This window comes from Festucalex cinctus, chromosome 1, assembly GCF_051991245.1.
Source record: "Festucalex cinctus isolate MCC-2025b chromosome 1, RoL_Fcin_1.0, whole genome shotgun sequence".
NCBI lineage: Eukaryota > Metazoa > Chordata > Actinopteri > Syngnathiformes > Syngnathidae > Festucalex > Festucalex cinctus.
In genome coordinates this window covers 37,153,398-37,172,480 of record NC_135411.1, presented here as the reverse complement: position 1 = coordinate 37,172,480, position 19,083 = coordinate 37,153,398, and the positions used below count along the sequence as shown (strand labels likewise).

General features: G+C 38.6%; 1 protein-coding gene across 1 annotated transcript; it reads left to right on the top strand.

Moving 5' to 3' along the window:
• Positions 1-384: 384 nt before the first annotated feature.
• Positions 385-18,860, top strand: ppl (periplakin). Its single transcript, XM_077533927.1, has 22 exons — positions 385-655; positions 5,030-5,129; positions 6,602-6,756; positions 6,852-6,972; positions 7,910-8,035; positions 8,308-8,349; positions 8,624-8,785; positions 9,317-9,424; positions 9,818-9,913; positions 9,997-10,119; positions 10,194-10,340; positions 11,881-12,032; positions 12,119-12,219; positions 13,550-13,707; positions 13,799-13,977; positions 14,101-14,239; positions 14,601-14,794; positions 14,880-15,030; positions 15,139-15,222; positions 15,310-15,426; positions 15,594-15,686; positions 15,772-18,860. The coding sequence occupies exons 1-22, from the start codon at positions 600-602 to the stop codon at positions 18,442-18,444; spliced, it is 5,277 nt and encodes a 1,758-aa protein (XP_077390053.1). The 5' UTR covers positions 385-599; the 3' UTR covers positions 18,445-18,860.
• The last annotated feature ends 223 nt before the right edge of the window (positions 18,861-19,083 follow it).

The window sequence follows — 19,083 nt, the reverse complement described above, 5'->3', positions numbered from 1 at the left end:
TTATCATTTAATAAGAATATAAAAGTTCATTTGAGTGTTTCAGTGCGGTTTGCTTCACTCATGTGTGTAGGCCTATTAGGAAAAGGGGGAGGAGTTGTCGCAAAAAAACGCACAGCCACGCAACCACTGTGGAGGTTCTGAGCAGCAAGAAGCCTTCCCCTACTCGTTTAAGAGTCAATTGCATTCTGTAGTAGGTGCATGCGTTACACTTCTCGTCACATTCTTTATGTATAACGCCCACGTGCCTTGCATTCACACAAAAAGACCATGTCAAGTTGGACCGGTTGAGCCAGTGCAACGCAGTGCATGCTGAATGCCTGGATGTAGCCCCGCCCTGTTCGCTGCTGGCTGTCAACGAGACAGGTGTGGAGCGACAAAAGTCAACTCAAAAAGTAGCTTCGCCGGGTAATGAGCGCAGTGTAGCTGGTCAGGCGAGTGTGGGAGGGGAAGCGTCGACATAGTGAAGGGTGTGTGGACACAGCTGACATTTGGCACTCACGCGCGGGCAGCGGTGGAGCAACACTGGAAGACATCCGACGCTGAGCCGACTTGCTGCTATTGGCGTTTGATTTGAAGCCGCCGACAGGTCACCTGTCAACATGAACAAGTCAAAGAAATCCAGCAAAAGTCAGATCGTTAGCTCGGTCAAACAAACGTAAGTTGCCTTTTGCATTTACACTGTGACTCGTTATAGTTGGTGTAAAGTGTGAACTATCTTCCATTTATCATAACCAAGCCGTGCAGTACTGTTATATCATTTCACCCAAAACACCCACTTAATAAAATTACAACTTAAATATCACCTTACCAATTTCATTTCATGTATTTGCGTGTTACTGTTACACATGACCTGGCTTAATTTAACCTATTATTTCTATTTCCAAAATATGTTTTGCATGCAGTATGCGCATTTTACGCAACATAAACAATATTATCCCCCTTCATAGACGTGGGTGTGCGTGTTAAATACCAGCCCATTAGTTTGCATGATTTGTGCTCTTTTCAAGTGAGGGTGTGGCACTCATGTTGTAAAGTTGTAGTAGCCTAACTGGTTTGATAGGTATTCAGCTGTACCTCCTTTGAAAGACAATGTGGACGGAAATTCTTTCAGCCTCCACAATAGATTCCTGCAAGCAGTGACATTTTGTCTAACTTTGCGGAGCTGAAGTTATTTTTATTAATTTATTATTGTTTTCTCCCCCAAAAAAGTTATTTTATTTAAATTCATAGTCTCTCAACTGCTTGGAGTTAAAGTGATGTTCTTCAAAATAATGTCATTCTCCTTGTCATTCGGCAGATTTTATGGAGGGTTGGGGGCTCCTAGAAAAACCTGAATAACAGAAGATAGTGTCATATTTTTTATCAGTTGTTTTCCCTGACTGTCATGCAAAGAAAACAAGCATTGTAAAATGTATTCTACCATTGGGGTGGTTGCTTAATTTCGTAGGTTGTAATCATTAATTAATGTCATCATTGCCTATGTTGCTGTTGTGCGTGTTTGTGATGATAGTGACAAAATTGCAACATGCAAACACCATTGTACAATGGCATACCAACTGTTTGTCTTGATATTAATGCACAGACAAGAATAAACCATAAAGCTATAAATGTGTGTATGGCTCCGTAGCTAACAGTAAGCATTAAGCCATAGGTAGTTGTATACTTTATCTCTGTATGGCTCGACAGACAATATTGCACAACACCAAGTCACTTCAGCATGACCAATGATGGCAAACTTAGCTGCAAAATTGCAGAGGTAAGATGTACAGAGCTTAGGAATTCTGCGTTCCAAATGCTCCTATCGCTTGGAGTGAAGAGGAGCTACTGCACATGTACAACTTTTAACAAAACTCTCTGGGTTAAAAATAAATAAATAAATAAATAAATAAATAAATACAAATTAAAAATGTAAAAAAATAAATAAGACAATAAATGAAACAACTTTCGTTACCATTTATTCTGCTTATGACAAAAATACATTCATCCATCCATCCATCCATCCATTTTCTTGACCACTTATTCCTCACAAGGGTCGCGGGGGGTGCTGGCGCCTATCTCAGCTGGCTCTGGGCAGTAGGCGGGGGACACCCTGGACTGGTTGCCAGCCAATCGCAGAAATACATTCATCTATTTGGAAATATATTTTTATTTAATTTCAAAGTGGTGAGTGACAGGATGGCGCCCTAGTGCCCTCTGTTGGCCAGCTGCCACTGCCAATGACAGTGATACATTTCTGTGATGCAACTCCACCCACTCTGCTTTTGTTGCTTTTAATGTTTCATTTTTTTTGCTGAACAGAGAGAGAAAGAAAAATAGATGTTTATTTGTGGGTTTTATTTTATTTCATTTCATGTTTATTTGAATTGGGACAGATTCCACAACATAGCAAATGAAAAACAATCTCCTTAATGCATTTGTAGCTAATGCTAAATTCACATGCCTGTCCCTAGAAGGGCTTTTAGACAAATGCAGCCCCCCCCCCCACAAAAAAAAAATAAAAAAATTAAAATATAATCACATTAAAACATTTCACATTGACATTTTTAAAATAGAAGGACACAAATAGACATGTACCATCCACCTGGCTCACACGCACACACGCGCTCGAACACCCTATAAATGCATTTTCGACTATCCAATTTGTCAGTTGCATATACAAATTTGGTATTGCTTTTAAGTCCGTTTAGACCTGTTAAACTCTTTATTTTATTTTTTATTTTATTTATTTATTTATTTTAAGATGAATGCATTCCCCTTCCTCGCATGTAGGAGCTATCGCGAGATGCTGTTAAACTCATTTCTTATAGCCTAACCTCTCGATAAAATTTGTCAAATGTAACTCCAGATAAGGTATGCTGTCTCTCCCAACATGAGCACACGGCGACCAGGCGCTAGTGGAAGGATTTACTGTGACGAACGCAACAACAACCACACCCACTATGACTGTAGTAGGCCTATTTAAGCCTTCTGTTCCCAATTAGGGGCACCCCCCTCCCTCCTCCCCTTCTTCTCCATCGAAACATCTGAATTGTGTGTTTCCAATGCATTTGTGCCAGGAACCAGCACAACTTTAAATTAGTTCAAGTGAGCAACCAAGGAAACATTTGACATGTTTAGAGATGAAACATGAAGGAAAACCATGACATTTCCTGCAAATGTTCCAACTGTGCAACTCTGCTGTTTGTCATATTTATTACAATTGCTCTTTTTTGTGTGTTTAATATGTAAAAACGAAAGGCATGCAAAATAAAAGTCACATGTTGGCTTACACAAGGACCTGTCAGTTTAAGAATGTCACTGAGAATATTAAGTTTGCAATTGTGGGTTTGTGTTCGAAGGAGACAAATACCTGGTGGGCTGTTTTTTTTGTTTTGTTTTTTAATTAGAACAGCTGCTGTTAGATTGTCAGACATTAGGCCACAAGCCAGTCCAAACTTGTTCTCAATGAAGGAATTAAAGTTACTGTGCAGCATGCATGCAGTTATGTAAGGTTTGTTTAATGCTGCGGCTGAGTGGGTGTGGCTGTGCTGTGTGCATGAGGGGATGAATGTGGACTAGTGTTAGAAAATCACATAGACATGACCTGTCAAAAACACACATGCACATGCCAAGTTATGTTGATTAGCTGTTCAAACTTGCTGTTATACCCAAGGCACTGATTCTACAAATGTTTTGTTTTTTTATTTAAACCAAACATTTCATTATTGAAACTGGAAATTAGCTAAACCTCAACCTTACACATGAACTAGTTTTAAAGGCATGAATAAGCATTAATATATCTACCAATAATTGGCCATTTCTATACTTGTTCTACTCAACCCTCTGTCCTCCGGGACATTAATACCAAACGAATGACTCACAACTTTTTTTTTTTTTTTTTTTTTTTTTTTTTTTTTTTTTTTTTAATTTAGTAAAAGCTCCATTCTGTTCTATTGAGCTATAGGCTGCTCCGGTTGAAAATAATCACAGTGAGTTCAAATGTTACATGTTACAATGCACAACTGTTGTGTTTTCTGGTTTCTTACATTATTCCTATGAGATGAAGATGAAACCAGCACAGCACTTGACAGTAAACAGGCCCAGCTGGTTTTTTGCTTCCTTCCTATCTCTGAGCGGACACACCTTGCGTGCTATCACTTTGACTGCTATGATTGCAATGTGTGCGAAAGTCCATGCAGTAGCCTACTCAACTCACTCACAGTGGGTTAGGTTGGTAGATGAGATGTTAGTAGTTTATGCAATTTGAGTGGACATCCAACTTGATTAAAAGAAGCTCAGATTTTACATATTAATGCAGGGGACTCAACTCTAGTTTACCGGTATTGTGAATTAAATCAATGCCAATAATCATCATCATCATCATCATCATCATCATCATCATCATCATCATAATTATAATAATAATACATATTATTTGTAGAGTACTTTACATTTGAAATCAAATCTCAACGTGCTACAATGGGTACAGCATAAAACAACAACAATAAAACCAATACATTAAAAAGCAGCATACAATAAAAACACAATAAATAAATAAAATAAATCATAGAAATCAAAGTTGATATGTTGAAAAGGAAGGTAATAAGTATTATGCCATTTCTTAAATAAATATCACTGTTCAAGGTAATGGACAAAATACAAACTTATCTTAAACGTGTAACAGGTAAACATATCGTAAAATTGCACATTAATGAGAGTTGTTGTATTTTAAAGTACCCTGGCTCCTTTCAAGTCTATGCCACTTGTACATTTTTGACAATAAGAGATAAATAATTTCCTGGGGCAATAGTATAACCATAACCACAAAAATAAACAATTTCCTGACCATGCGAAACTGTGAATTATTATTTTTATTTTTATATATTTTTCTGAATCATTGTTTGGACCACTGGGCATTAAAGAATGTCACTGCTTTTGCTGGTATATGCAGCAAAGACAATTGTCAAATCATTGAATGTTGTACTTCTGAAATTGCATTGCAATTTGTTTCTCATAATTGTGATGTTCTCACTCTGGCTGTTTCTTTTAGTGTTAACTCGACAGAGTTGACAGCTCTGATCGAGAAGCTGCAGAGGAATGCCGATAAAGTGGAGAAGAACATCTATGATGTGGAGGAGAACCTCAACAAGGTACGGAAGTCTTAACACATTGACAGACATCTTTCAATACAGAGATTAATTATAATAATCATTCATAATATTGTAATAAGTATAATAAAAAAACGGAATCCAACCAAATTTTGCTTAATTAAAGGGATACTTGACTCATTGGGCCATTTTCAGGGGTAAAAAGTTAATATTTTGTCAATAATTAATGTGTTAACTTCATTATTTTTCATGTACAATTTTGATTTTTGATTTTTTTTTTTAATTTGATTTGGTTTATTGAACATATAAACATACAAACAAACAGCAGAGAAACAAAAATTAAAAAAGAAGAAACGAAAAAAAACAAAACCATAAAATCATCACAGTTTACATGTTCAGAAGGGAGTAGGAAGAAGTTAAAAAACTTATCTAGTCCTCCCCCTTATACATTATATATTTAAACTTATTTCATTATTAATACAATACTAGGTTAATATTTTTAAAAATAAAATGCGTAAACCTAGTTATGAATACAAGTGCACTTGGACATGCGTGCATTATCCAGCAACATATGTACATGAAATTCCTAGACATATACCATAATACATTTATAAATCATATACTCATACTCATATATACAATTTTCATGCTCTTATTTGATATAAGTAATTTTTTTAACTTTGCTTTTAATATGCAATTAATACCTTTAAAAAGTATTTTTTTCTGATGATGACATCACCTGTGCTGAGGATGTAGGTAACGACCAATCATGGCTCAGTTTACTGACCAAACCCAGAAAACAGGTGAGCCATGGTTGGCTGTTACCTACTTTCTCAGCACAGGTGATGTCATCATCAGTCGACAGCAAGTAGAAAAAAATACTTTTTAAAGGTATTCATTGTACATGAAAAATAATGAAGTTACCAAATTCATTCTGGTCAAAATATTAACTTTTCACTGCTGAAAATTGTTCAAGGAGTCAAGTGTCCCTTTAAACTTCAAATTTCATATTTTTGGTTTTTAACATGTTAATAAATGCTAATAGTGTATTTGTAAAGTATTTATTTTTTTTTTTCCACTAATGGAACTGAGGAGGACAGATGATCTTTTTTGGACCACCCCTTAAAATATCTCTGTGCAGATGAATGCTCATACACGCTGCAGAAAAAAACAAACAAACAAACAAACAAACAAACAGAACTCAACATAAATTCAATATACAGGGCAGAGGTAAGTAAGTCACATATTGCTAACCTTCTACCAAAATCATCACTTTTCAGAGACCCCAAAATGCCAGCGATTTGTGTCACAAGTAAATCTCAAGTTTGAAGCTTCAGGTTTCAAGCAAGTCCCAATTACTGTGGCGAAAAAAAAATTAAGCGAGTTTTGAATCAAGTCTTGCTCAGTCACAAGAGATATTGAAGTGATAGTAATTGAGCATAACACAGAAGAGGAGAGGAATACAGGTTATATATGCATCATGTTTCACTCTGACTTCCTTTTCTTTGCTGCAGGATGTTAGTAAGATCAACGAGGGCAAGCAGCCACTGTATCAGGAGGACACCAACAAGCGACTCCTCAATTCTCTGGACCTGCTCGTAGGCCTGGATGAGGATGCTGTCAATGCCAAGCGCCTTCAGCATCCTCAGGCAGAGATGATAGAACAAGAGTGAGAAATAAGTCTGCGCCTTTTTCATTTCATTGTATCCTAAATAACTGAGTTTGTCCGTGTGTGAACGCATGCGCGTGTGCGTATGTACACAGCATGAGGCAGCTGCGTGAGAGAGTGAATAAGCTGAGACTTGACCATGGCCACATCTACCAACTCATCCGCACTGAGGGGGTGCCCACCATCAACTGGGGCAACATGATGGATGAGAAACTGGTAGGAAGGCGGATATATAATGCATCCAGTGTTCGATTCGCTTGTGGACACAATCGAGCAACCGTGGAGTTTTGTTGAAAGAAACCAAATAAGGGCCAAACTGTGTGAAGATGTATCGGCTCTAACTTTCGTACTGCATTTGTAGAGATTTATCCTTAATGATGTATATTATTTCATGTGGTGTATATTAGGGATGTAACGATATCCAAACATCACGATACGATATTATCACGATACGATAATTATCACGATATATTGGGGGTTGGCGATATTTAAAAAAGATTACAATATTGTTAAAAAAAAAAAAAAAAAAAGAGCTCATACTAAAAAAAGCACAATATTATGCTTTTGTACATAACAGCAATGCATATAAACCCCCACAATCTCTAATAACAATATTGAGGCACTTACTTGGTAATGCAAGCACACATTGATCGCTTCACAAGCAAATTAGGTTCCCCTTCATCTGACAATTAGCATAGATTTTAAACATAGAAGGCCAAAACATCTCTAATGAAAATTAAATTGCACTAATAAACTAGCCACTAGATGGTGCTAGAACTGCACAAATGGAAATCAACCTGACTTTTTGTAACAGATGTGTTCCTTTTAAATATTGTGAACATGACGACGACGATGTTGTGGCAGTTTTAATATCACAATATCACGATATTGCCCTTATCGTTACATCCCTAGTGTATATACTTTATATCATGTGGTATATATTTATTTAATCGCCATATCAGTAGATTTGTTTTGTTTTACTGGAAGTCAAGTCCAGACAAGCACATTATGATTACACGTTGTTAAATGCAGGGATCTTTATGGTCTAATTGATGAAACAAAATAATGAAATCGGTAATTTTGAATCTGTAGCAGCAAGGTGCATGAGTAAAGTTAGATTTTTTTTTTTTTTAACATGTATCTGGTTTCCTAGGACAATCTGAGCAACAAGGGCTTTGGCCAGGACCTACCAACTGTGGAGAATGATGTGGAGGAGCACAACATCTTCCATAGTGAGGTGGAGGCTTTGGCTCCTCACATTTCTGCTGGTGGTGACAAGGTACAAAGAGACACAAACAAATAATTAATAAGCAATAAACAAAGGTATGCAAGTAATGGAAAACTGATAAATAAATAAAAATGCTTGGAGAAATTAGTTAACATTCCATTTGTATTATTTATATTGGGTATGTAGAAGAAAAAAACATCTTGTGTTTTTTGCATGGTCAAAGCTTTAGAATGAATACCTAAAATATAAGTAATACATTAACACAAACCCAATTGGAGGTAAACAAAATGGCATACTCTCATGTTTCATCTGTATTTCTATAGGACTATGTCAGTGGCCTCCAGATGAAGTACAACAAACTGCTGGTAATTAAAGTCACACACTACCCCGCTCATGTGTACTTGTTGTTACATGTTTGTGTGTTTACTGTACACAACATTCTCCTGCAAAACCTGCGACATCATCATACAATTAATGTAATCACAATCAATCAGTTTGAAAATCACATCTGTGTAGCTCTATGCCATAATGTGTTTGAGTTGAATTTAGTCCATGAACTTCCAAAAATACTGTGCAAGAAAACCTGGTTTCTATTGTATTTATTTATTTATTTATTTATTTTAACTTGCCCCTCTTTAGGCCCTTTCCAGCGATCGCCGGCGTCACTTGCTGAGCCTGCGTGACTACATGCAACGCTGCACCAATGAGCTTTACTGGATGGACCAGCAGGCTGATGAGAGAATCAACTACGACTGGAGTGACAGCAACCTAGATTATCCTGCCCGCCAGAGGCAGTACGAGGTACACACACACTGAAAACACGATAAACAATAGTGAGAATTGATTATGGTTTCCCAGTCCTGGATCGCTAGTGTTGGGTGGAATCTTCGTACCTCAAATCATTGCTTTTCAGTATACTCAAAAACGGCATGTATGTTCAACCATTAATATTGCATTATTAAAGAAGCAAGCTATTTTCAACACTTGAGGCTGGTCAGTAACACGTGTGAACTGACCGATAGTATAGATTTGTGAAAAAATGTGAATCACGTTTTAACTTGAAGGTTTTCAGCCCAATACCAGCAACAATGTAAAAGTATGTCATTGATGGATAGATAGGAATATCTGTCTGATGACAGACAATCAAATGGGTAACAGATTTGAATCTATCTAGCTAGCTAGCTAGCTAGCTAGCTATTGATGACCTTTCAAAACAAATTACAGTATGAATGAAAGTATGCGTTCTTCCATTTTCAGCACCTGCTCTAATCGAAGCAAAACATATATACAGTAGTCCATTCATTATAGTCAGCATCCCTCTTGTCCTAACAGAACTTCATCGGCAAATGTCTGGAATCCAAGGAGGGAACAATCACCAAGCTTAATGAAGATGGAGAAAAGTTGATTGCATCAAAGCATCCAGGGGCAAATGTTATTGAGGTATCTCATACATGTTTTTTTTGTTTTGATTTTTTTTTTTTCTCCACATACAGTAACTATACACAATTATTTGTTGTTATTGTTAGGTAAATTTGTAAATTAATCTAAAAACAGCCCCCACATGCCTCATTGAATTTGAGACAAAGAGCAAAGGCAATAATAATAACAAAAGAAGAAAAGATATAGGTACAAATATGTTGATAGATATTGTCACTTTTTTTTTTTCTAGAACCAGTAATCTTTTAATTTAAAAGAATGATTTTACGGTTAAAAAATATATCCTCCCTGTATCTAATGGACATATATGCACGTGTACTGTTTGGGGAAAAAAATACTGTATCTGTCTATCATTGCTGGACTTTTTCAAACAATTACTTGCACACTTTCCACCAGGCTCATATGGAGGCGGTGCATGCTGACTGGAAGGAGTACCTGAATCTGCTCATTTGTGAGGAAAATCACCTGAAACACATGGACGAGTACCACAAGGTTAGACATTTGAACAACACTGGGTTCTGCACGCACACACAGACATTCAAACGGGTAAAATGTGTGCATGTGTGTGTGATTAGTATCGCAAGGACGCACGTGACACCCAGGACCTGTTGAAGCGACTGGACACAGAGGTGAAACAGAAGTACAACCCCGAGTTTAAGGATGTGTACCAGATGGAGGGTCTGATCAGAGAGCTGGATGTAAGCTTTTCTTGTAAGACTGCTCAGATGTTACTCTCATCTATACTGAAAGAGTTATTTGTTTGGCTGTATAGGATCAATCCAAGGCCATGGATAACTTTGATGAGCGGGTCAAGTCTCTTCAGAAGCGTGGTCTGCAAATTTTGCCTCTGAAATCCAGACGAGAGAGCACTTCAAAGCTTCTCCCCGTTGAGTCTCTTTGCGATTTCGACACAGATGAGGTACTGGTTATAGTTCTTGTGAAGCCAACAAGTAAAATTTTGTCTGTTACAAATTGGCTGAAAATTCAGCAGACCATTATTAATAGGCATGGGGTTTTCCTCATGATAAACTATGACTATGTAGAGAATAAACGTGATTGGCCACCGAGTGTGTGTAAAGTACTTGTATAGACCCTTCCAGCTGACATCACTGCTTAGCTCCCGCAGCACCTCCCGGGGGTCAAACATCCCATAACAAATGAATGTAGAGTTAGATTTTCGTTGAGCGTTTTCATTAAAAGGTGGGAAATATGTCGTGTCACAAAAAACATCCCGAGTAGGACATTACATTACTGCAAATCATTGAAACCAGCCTTTTTTGACCCACTAGCTACAAAAAAAAATTGAGTTTGTTGGTTGGCAAAGTGAAAATGGAAGCCTTAGGTAGGCCTATGTTGTTTTTAGTTGAAACAGTATGTCGATCACTACTTTCATGGTGTAAATTGTCATTCATGAAATCGTTTGTGTCCGGATATACTCGTCTTGCTGTATATCGAAGTCTTCGAGCTATCTTAGCTTACTAGCTGCTAACAAACAGACCACACATTTCCTACACATTCCTCAGCAGAAATCAAGCCCGAGTTAAACTGTTAATTGTGATAATCGGGTTAAATCGTTAACTTTTAAATTACTTGAATACTTATGCAAAGAAGTATGAATAATTGTTTCACTAAAGATAATATGGCACATTCATCACGTCTGCCTCGATTTTAAATCAGAGGTTAATGTTATGACCCACTGTATATGAAAAGGAGAAAAACTACCTGATATAAAATGATCTGAGCATATCCTCGTACTTTTTGTGGGTGAAGAGCAGTTGTGTCGTAGTTTTGCGCTAGCTACCGTGATCGTCTTTCACTCCTCACTGCCTTCCGTCTGGTTTAGAATCGCTGCCAGCAGCCGAAAGAACGATCTCATCTCTCTTTGAGCCATTAGAGCATCCGTCGGCCGCGCACAAGTTCACCATAGCATTGCTCGCTGATTTATCAACTGTTTGACCTATTTTCTAGCTCACACTGATTGTTTTCTAATTCACTCGCATTGACGCGCTGCCCTCCACCGCAAGGGACGCATTTAAACGTGACGTCACACTGGAAGGGTCTGTTGTGGTACTCTTGACACTAAATGGACAGCTAATTTTGACACAATGTATTTTTTTAGTATTATTTATTATTTCACTTTGCCTCTACTATCTGTATATAGTTGTCTTCTTATTGTTTTCTTAGTGTTGAGAAACAGCCAAGTTTTTCCAGTACCCCTCAAATGGTGGTTAAATATTCCTGCCTCAAAGTTGTATTTTTAGCTTGCGATTATTATTTTTTTCTCTTTTAGTCTTTTTTTCTCTAAATTTAATTTAAGATATATACAATATTTTTTTCTTAAATATTTTTCTCTTCATCAATTATTTTGATATTTTCGTTTTCAATTATTGTGATTTTTTATTTATTTATTTTTTTTAAACCTGACTTGTTTTGAATGACATACTTTTTGGCTGGTGCAGGGGCAAATTGTGCGTGGGAACAAATACAGTCTGCTTCGCAACAATGGAAGCAAGTGGGACGTGAAGGACGCAGCTGGACAAAAATTCTCTGCTCCAGCTGTCTGTTTCATTATTCCCCCCACAGACATTGAGGCAGTGGCCCTCGCTGACAAGTGAGTTGGTATAGTTTTACAAATTCATAATGTAACCTGTAATGCCCATATAAAGCTGAAACCATTGCAATGTTGTGTGTTAACAGCCTGGCCGGACAGCAGAATGCTCTCAAGCAAAAGATGGGAGACAGCAAAGCAGGACTACTGAAGCGCTTTGATGAGCTGAAAAAATCCAGTGGCGGCGCAGGTAAAGCTGACACTTACTTTGCATCTTTCATCATGTATCTCATAGCACGTGCCACACTAATTTTAGGATCAGCTTCCCATATACTGACAAGGAAACATATCACCAGTAACATTGTAATACAATATCTAATAAGATCCAAACATTATTCCTTCACAAAGATTATAATGGTCAGTGAATTGCACTGCATCAAACTGAGAGCAAGTGGAATGATGTTCTATATGGTTCACTAGCTCATTCTTTTTCAATTCAGCATATAGTGAGGTGGCAGAAGGACTCGTTGGAGTTCATGCAGGAGATTGTCAAAGTATATTTACAGTAAAAGGAACCTCAAGAAGATGGGAATGTGGTAGGCACTTGGAGATGCCTTCTTCACCTGATTTTGCAGGCGTGACAACAAAACCCCACGACCATGTGCCACACGGTCAGGGAGGTGACATTAAAAAATCTTGGGTGACATGGCTCAGTCATAGAGTGGTCGTCTCCCAACCGTGAGGTTGTGGGTTCGATCCTCAGCCCCTTGTGACCATGCCGAAGTGTCCTTGAACAACACACTGAAACCCAATTTGCTCCCAGTGGACCTGGCAGCGCCCTGCATGGCAGCAGCCGACCACTGATGTATGAATGTGCGTGTGTGAATGGGTGAATGTGAGGCTTTGTAAAGCGCTTTGGGCACTATAAAGCGCTATATAAAAAGCTGTCCATTTAGCATTTAATTAAATTAAAAACAACACCCTATTTTCATCACTCAATCTGACAATCTTTTCACCTCCAGGATATCTTACTCTTCCTTTAACCCCTACTCCATTTCGCTTCCCATCTACATGACAAAAAAAGGTGAACCCTGCCCCTAAGCTTCTAGCCTTACTGCCTCTCTACCTGGTCTCCTGGACACACAATAGTTGTCTAGCTTTCTCTTCATCATTATCATGTCAACTCCCTTGCTTTTCCTGTCAGTGTACCAACATTCAAAGATCGATCAATTCTAAGCTCTGTGCTTTAATCTTCTCTTTCTGCCTACGAACCCACTTTTCTTTGTCTTCGACCCACCGTAGCTGAATGTCCACCAGTGCTGTAGCTTAATGGTGGTCATTAACCTGTGAATTATGGTATGGATTTCTTTGGATGAACGTTCACAATTGTTTGGCAAGAGCTGCATTTGACTTTTAACAGGATAAGTGGCATAAAATGAATAAGTGAATAAATACTGATATACTTTTTCACCTAATGTAACTACCGGTAAATACAGTAACCAAACTAGCATGATGCAATTCAGTCGAAACAACAAACAAAATAATAGTCAACATATAATATTATAATTTTGTGTCATCAGACAAACAAGAGCAACAATGCCGCCAGTTGATGGCTGAACTAGATAAGGTTGCCAGACAAATGGACATACAAGAGAGGGCCATTCAAGCTCGAATGCGCCCACCACTGGAGCTGAAGAAGCCACTGCAGGAGAGTGGCGATCGCATGCAGGATTTGAGGGTAATTACTGAAATATAATTGTTGTTTTTATCCATTCTAACCAAAAATAATTCACAATTTATATAAGTTATAACTCATACATTTTCTCCAGGATATTGAAATAGCAGTTCATAGAATTGATCCAGAAAAGACCGCCAAAATACAAGAAGCAAAGAACTTTTTGGTTTCAAACCCGACATCTGCCAGTGCTCCTCACCTTCACAGTAAAGCAGATGACGTCAACAAGAAGTACAACTACTTAGAGCAGCTTCTACAGTGCTCACAGGAAAAGTATGACACTTGATAATTTAACACTATCTCACCTACTATAGCAGTACTGTTGATGTTTTTATTTTCAGTCAACTCAATCTGTTTAAATTTCACTAACTAACAATTAAATCCTGCTTTATTTAGAATGAAGAATTCCAACCAGCTGGAGGCCTCACTTCAAAATGGAATGACTTTACTGTCCAGCTATGAGAACAGGCTGGCCAGAGAGGATATTGCTCCTTCTGACATGTCCTCATTAGAAAAAACTCAGCGTGAGCTTGCAGTAAGATTAAGTCCCCATTTTACAAGGCATTACCTGTGATGTATTGTTAAAGCCCGGATAAGAAAGATAAGATACAGTGTTACCTATTTGCATTTTTATCTTGTCTGGTCATGTGTGTGCCAAAGACTTTATACACATGCTAGAAATACCATGCAGATGAGTTTGTGTTTCAAATTAATAGGCGAAATTATATATATATATATATATATATATATATATAATATGATTTTATCAAATATGTGTCTCCATCTTTTTCCGATTTAAATTTCAATTTTTCACTTTCCAACAGAGGTAATTGTTTGTTTATTGTCCTTTTCTGAAGCTAACTCTCAACCTACTGTCTCCCTGTCTACACTGACAGGAAATTGCCTCAGACCTAAGGTCCAAGAGGTCAGTGCTCAATGAGACTGAGCAGAACCTGCGTTTGGCCAAAAACGGCGCTGACCAAATGGCCATAAAATTCCGAGAGCATTGCCCTGACATTGACAGGCAGGAAGCTGATGTCCAGAAGCTAAACAAGCGCTTCAACATCCTGAACAATCAGATTGATGCCAGGTCAGAGGGTCCTGATGAGAAAGACAATCCAGACATCCAAACAATGAACCATAGTTCTTGTGCTTTCCTTTACACTATGTCACAGGTCTCAAAGTTTGCAGAGGGCTAAGATGTCATACAACAATTATCACACTGACTATAACAATATGAATAACTGGCTTGCTCGTATTCCAAACTATGACCCATCTGAAACTGATGACATAAAGCAACTGGAGAATAAACTCAAGAATCAGAGGGTGAGTGCAATTTGCTTACTATGATAAAACAAAACCTTGCTCTACATCTTTCATTTGTAGAGCAAGATTACATTAGTATGATTTACTATGCTACTCTCTTGTCTGTAGAACTTGCTCTCTGAAATTGCAAGAAAGGAGCCTGAAATGAACAATCTTTCCAAAAATAGTCGACTCTACCAGCAAGCTATCAAAGTAAGAGATTTGTTCACACCAGTCATAGCTTACATAAATAAAATTCATTATGTTGATGGGGTGAATCTTTTTGATTGCTCTTTGTAGGACTATGAAGGCCAAACTGAGAAGTTTAGATCCATACTAGACCTTGATGATGGACTTGTACCTCAGACATACAAGCGGAGCCGAACGGAATCACCTGCACTGGTAGTCAAAGCAGAGGTGGGGCACATTGCCAATGTTTGTTTGTTAATCAAACACTATAATGTATGTGTGGATGATGGTACAGGGATTCCCAACTAGGGTGTTGACATAAGTATCTGTCTGAGACGGGGGGGGGGGTCTCATATATATGTATTTATTCTGATAACGTATTTCTCCCTTTGCAGGAAGCTGCTATTGAGGCCAAATATACTGAGGTGAATGCTCTAAACAAACTAAGACTATCAAATCTCGAGTACACGCACGGCCTCCTCAACCAGGTGAATTTCTGCATCACAAACATAAGTACTATCATAATCATGATCAGCATTTGTAAAATATTGCTGTACAATTTTTCCTCTATAGCAACCAGATATTGCTGTGATCCAGTCTAAAAGTCTCCAATCAGTTAATGCCGCTGCCCCAGGAGGGGAGCTTTGGAGAATTAAGAAGCAGTTGCAAGATGAAATCCAGAGGAGAGAGCAGTTAGAGAAAGAAATTGAGATAATCCAAACTGACATATATGTCCTAGAAGGACAGAAACCTCAGGATACTATTGTCAAGAAGGAGCTAATAAAAAAAGTTCCCGATCCTCAGCTAGATGAGGAATTGTACAAGGTTCAACAGAAGCTTTCAGAGGAACGTCGTCTTACCCATGTTCTGGACAATGACCTCGAGGTACTGAAGTTGAAACTGCGCGGTCTTGAGACCGAAGTCAAGGAAGGAGCACAGCAATATATGGTGAAGGAGGTTCTCAGAATTGAAAGAGACCGTGGTCAGGAAGAGGAGATGCGCAAGCTTCGGGAAGAGTTGGATGAGCTCAGAAGGCAGAAGTTGATTAAAGACAATGAGCTTATTCAGATACAAAAGCAAGTGACAATTCTGGCCGAAGAGAAGAATAAAGAGCATGAAGTTATTAAAGAAGAGGAGGTCATAAAAGTACAAAATGATCCACAACTTGAAACAGAATACAAAGTTCTCTTAAACAGGAGACAAAAAGAAACAGACGGAAGGAAGCAACTGGAGGATGAATTAAAATTCCTTCAAGAGAAACTTCGTAGGCTGGAGAAGGAGAAATCAATGGCAGAGGAGAAGATTTTCGTTAAGGAGGTGCTTAAAGTAGAGAAAGACATTAACCTGGAAAGAGAGGTGGAAAACTTTAGGAGGCAATATGAAGATGAGAAGACCAAGCGGAGATCTTCCCAGAGAGAAAGAACTGACCTCCAAAGGAAAATTGCTAGTCTAGAAGAGGAAAAGTCCAAGGTTGTGATCCAAGAGAAGATGCGGGAAATTGTCCGCCCTGACCCCAAGGCCGAGAATGAGGTGGCCAATCTGCGACTTGAACTTGTCGAGCAGCAGAGGCGCTATAAAGATGCAGAAATGCAGCTTAGGTCTCTGCAGGATGAGCTGAACATGCTCAAGAACAGGGGACCTCTAGTGGAGGTCAAGGAGATCATCAAAGAGGTCATCAAGTACAAGACAGATCCACAGACTGAAAGAGAACTTGAGAGACTTCGTAATGAAATTGTTGACAAAACTCACCAGACTGAGAAATCTGAGATGGAGATCCGCCAACTTAATGATGAAATTCAAAGATGGAAAGACATGAAACCTCAAGTACAGACAAAAGAGGTTGTCAATGAAGTGCTCCAGTACAGAGAGGATCCAAAAACTAAGGAGGAGGTTGAGATCCTTAAAAGAAAATTGGCCGATGAACAGTCGAAACGTCTCGAACTTGAGAGAGAAAGGTCATCACAAGAGGAAAGGATCAGACTGAAGAAGATAGAGCTGTCTCAGGTCCGTGAGAAATTTGTTCAGCAGGAAGTGGTCAAGATGGAAGAGGATGCTATGCTTCGATCAGAGTGCGAAACCTTCATACAAAACATTAACAATGAGCAGAGACAGAAGGATAATCTGAAAGCAGAACTCTATCAACTGCAAAGACTGAAGGCTGACTTGGAAATGCAGTTGGAAGAACTTGAGCGTGAGCGTAAGGCAAGACGTGAAGCTGAATTGGAGATCCAGAGGCTTCGGGTCAGACTTACTGAGCTGGAGATGAGAGATAAGGAAAATCGTGAGAAGGTGACTGTCAAACAAAAGGTAGTCCTGCAGCAGGATCCCCAACAAGAGAAGGAACACTCTATTCTCAAACTTCAGTTGGATGAAGAGAGGCATAAACGCATATTGCTTGAGAAAGAACTGAATGCGCTGATCCAGCAGCAGGTCACCTTGGAGAAGATGGATGTGAAAGAAAGAATTGTTCGCACAGAGAAGGTACAGGTTGAGAAAGATCCAGAGGCTGAGCTTGAGATTGAGAACCTGAAGAGAACTCTGGAGGAGGAGAAGAGGAGAAAGAGAGAACTTGACCAAGAGTTGGTAACTGTCACCTCCAGGCTCTCTGAGATAGAATTTTCCAACACCAAGTCAAGTAAGGAGCTGGACTACATCCGCGATGAAAGTAGTCGTTTGCAGCACGAAAACCAAAGACTTCAGAATGAAATTCGCAAGCTTCGTTCTGAGATTGAGATCACCAGCAAAGAGACTCAACTTATCACCGAGTCTGCGCCAAGAGAAGATGGAAAGAACCTGGAGTTGAGGCTTGAGTCGCTACAGAGAGAACTTGCAGAGCTCAGAGGCATAACTATCAAAAAAGACGAGGAGATAGAGAGGCTACAAAAGAATCTGTCAGCTGTTAGAACGAAGAGAGAACAGAGAGAAAGCCATCTGCGAAGGTCTATTGTTGTTATTGACCCAGACACAGGAAAAGAAATGCGACCGGAGGAAGCATTTAAGCTGGGGCTGATCGACTGGAAGATGTTTGTCAACCTGCAAAGCCAGGAGTGTGATTGGGAGGAGATCACACTCAAGGGTCCCAAGGGAGAATCATCTGTACTCCATGATAGGAAATCAGGGAAAAAATTCTCCATTGATGATGCTTTGAGTCTTGGGCATATCACAAATCATCAGCTTCAGCAGTACATGAACAAACAACTAACCATCCAAGAGTTTGGTGCATTGGTGTCGGGAAAGAACAAGTAAATTCATGCAACAAAATATGATTTCAATGTTACAATGTTTTAAAAGATGTTTGACCTTTACTGGCTCCTGGTGAACTGCCCCCCCTCCCCCCGCCCCACACCACACACATACACACGGATACACATACTTCCTTTATTATAAAATGCACTATGTACTTTTTTGCTTATACATATTGCTGTTTATGGTGAATTGAACATGCAGTTACTTATAAACAAATTAAATTTCCATTAGATATGATGCCCGTCGCAGGGCTTTATTTTACTACACTTGGTACAAGGGTGCGCAACTTTTTCTCTTTTGATTTTCCAAATACAATGCATTAGGACACAAGAATGTTTCCATTATTTGTGAGATTTTACAGGAAATCAAATGTATACTATGCCTATGCCTAAATAAAAGTCCAGTTAAGCTGAGAAGTGTTTTTGTGTGTAATTACTAATTATATACAATTAGTATTTTGTATTATATTATACTACTATACTATTTATAATCAGAGTATTATGTTATAGCACACAATTGGTCTGCATCACAATTCTGTAAGTTGAAATACAACAATCCAGCGCATTGACCCATCTATACAGCTACTTGTTTTCTATTCTGTTGTCACACTGGGTTGATGGACATACTTCATCCATCCAT

Coding starts and splice junctions, on each gene's coding strand:
- ppl (XM_077533927.1), top strand. CDS start 600: ATGAACAAGTCAAAGAAATCCAGCAAAAGTCAGATCGTTAGCTCGGTC. Junction 13,978..14,100: donor CTACAGTGCTCACAGGAAAA/GTATGACACTTG, acceptor TGCTTTATTTAG/AATGAAGAATTCCAACCAGC. Junction 15,427..15,593: donor CACTGGTAGTCAAAGCAGAG/GTGGGGCACATT, acceptor CTCCCTTTGCAG/GAAGCTGCTATTGAGGCCAA.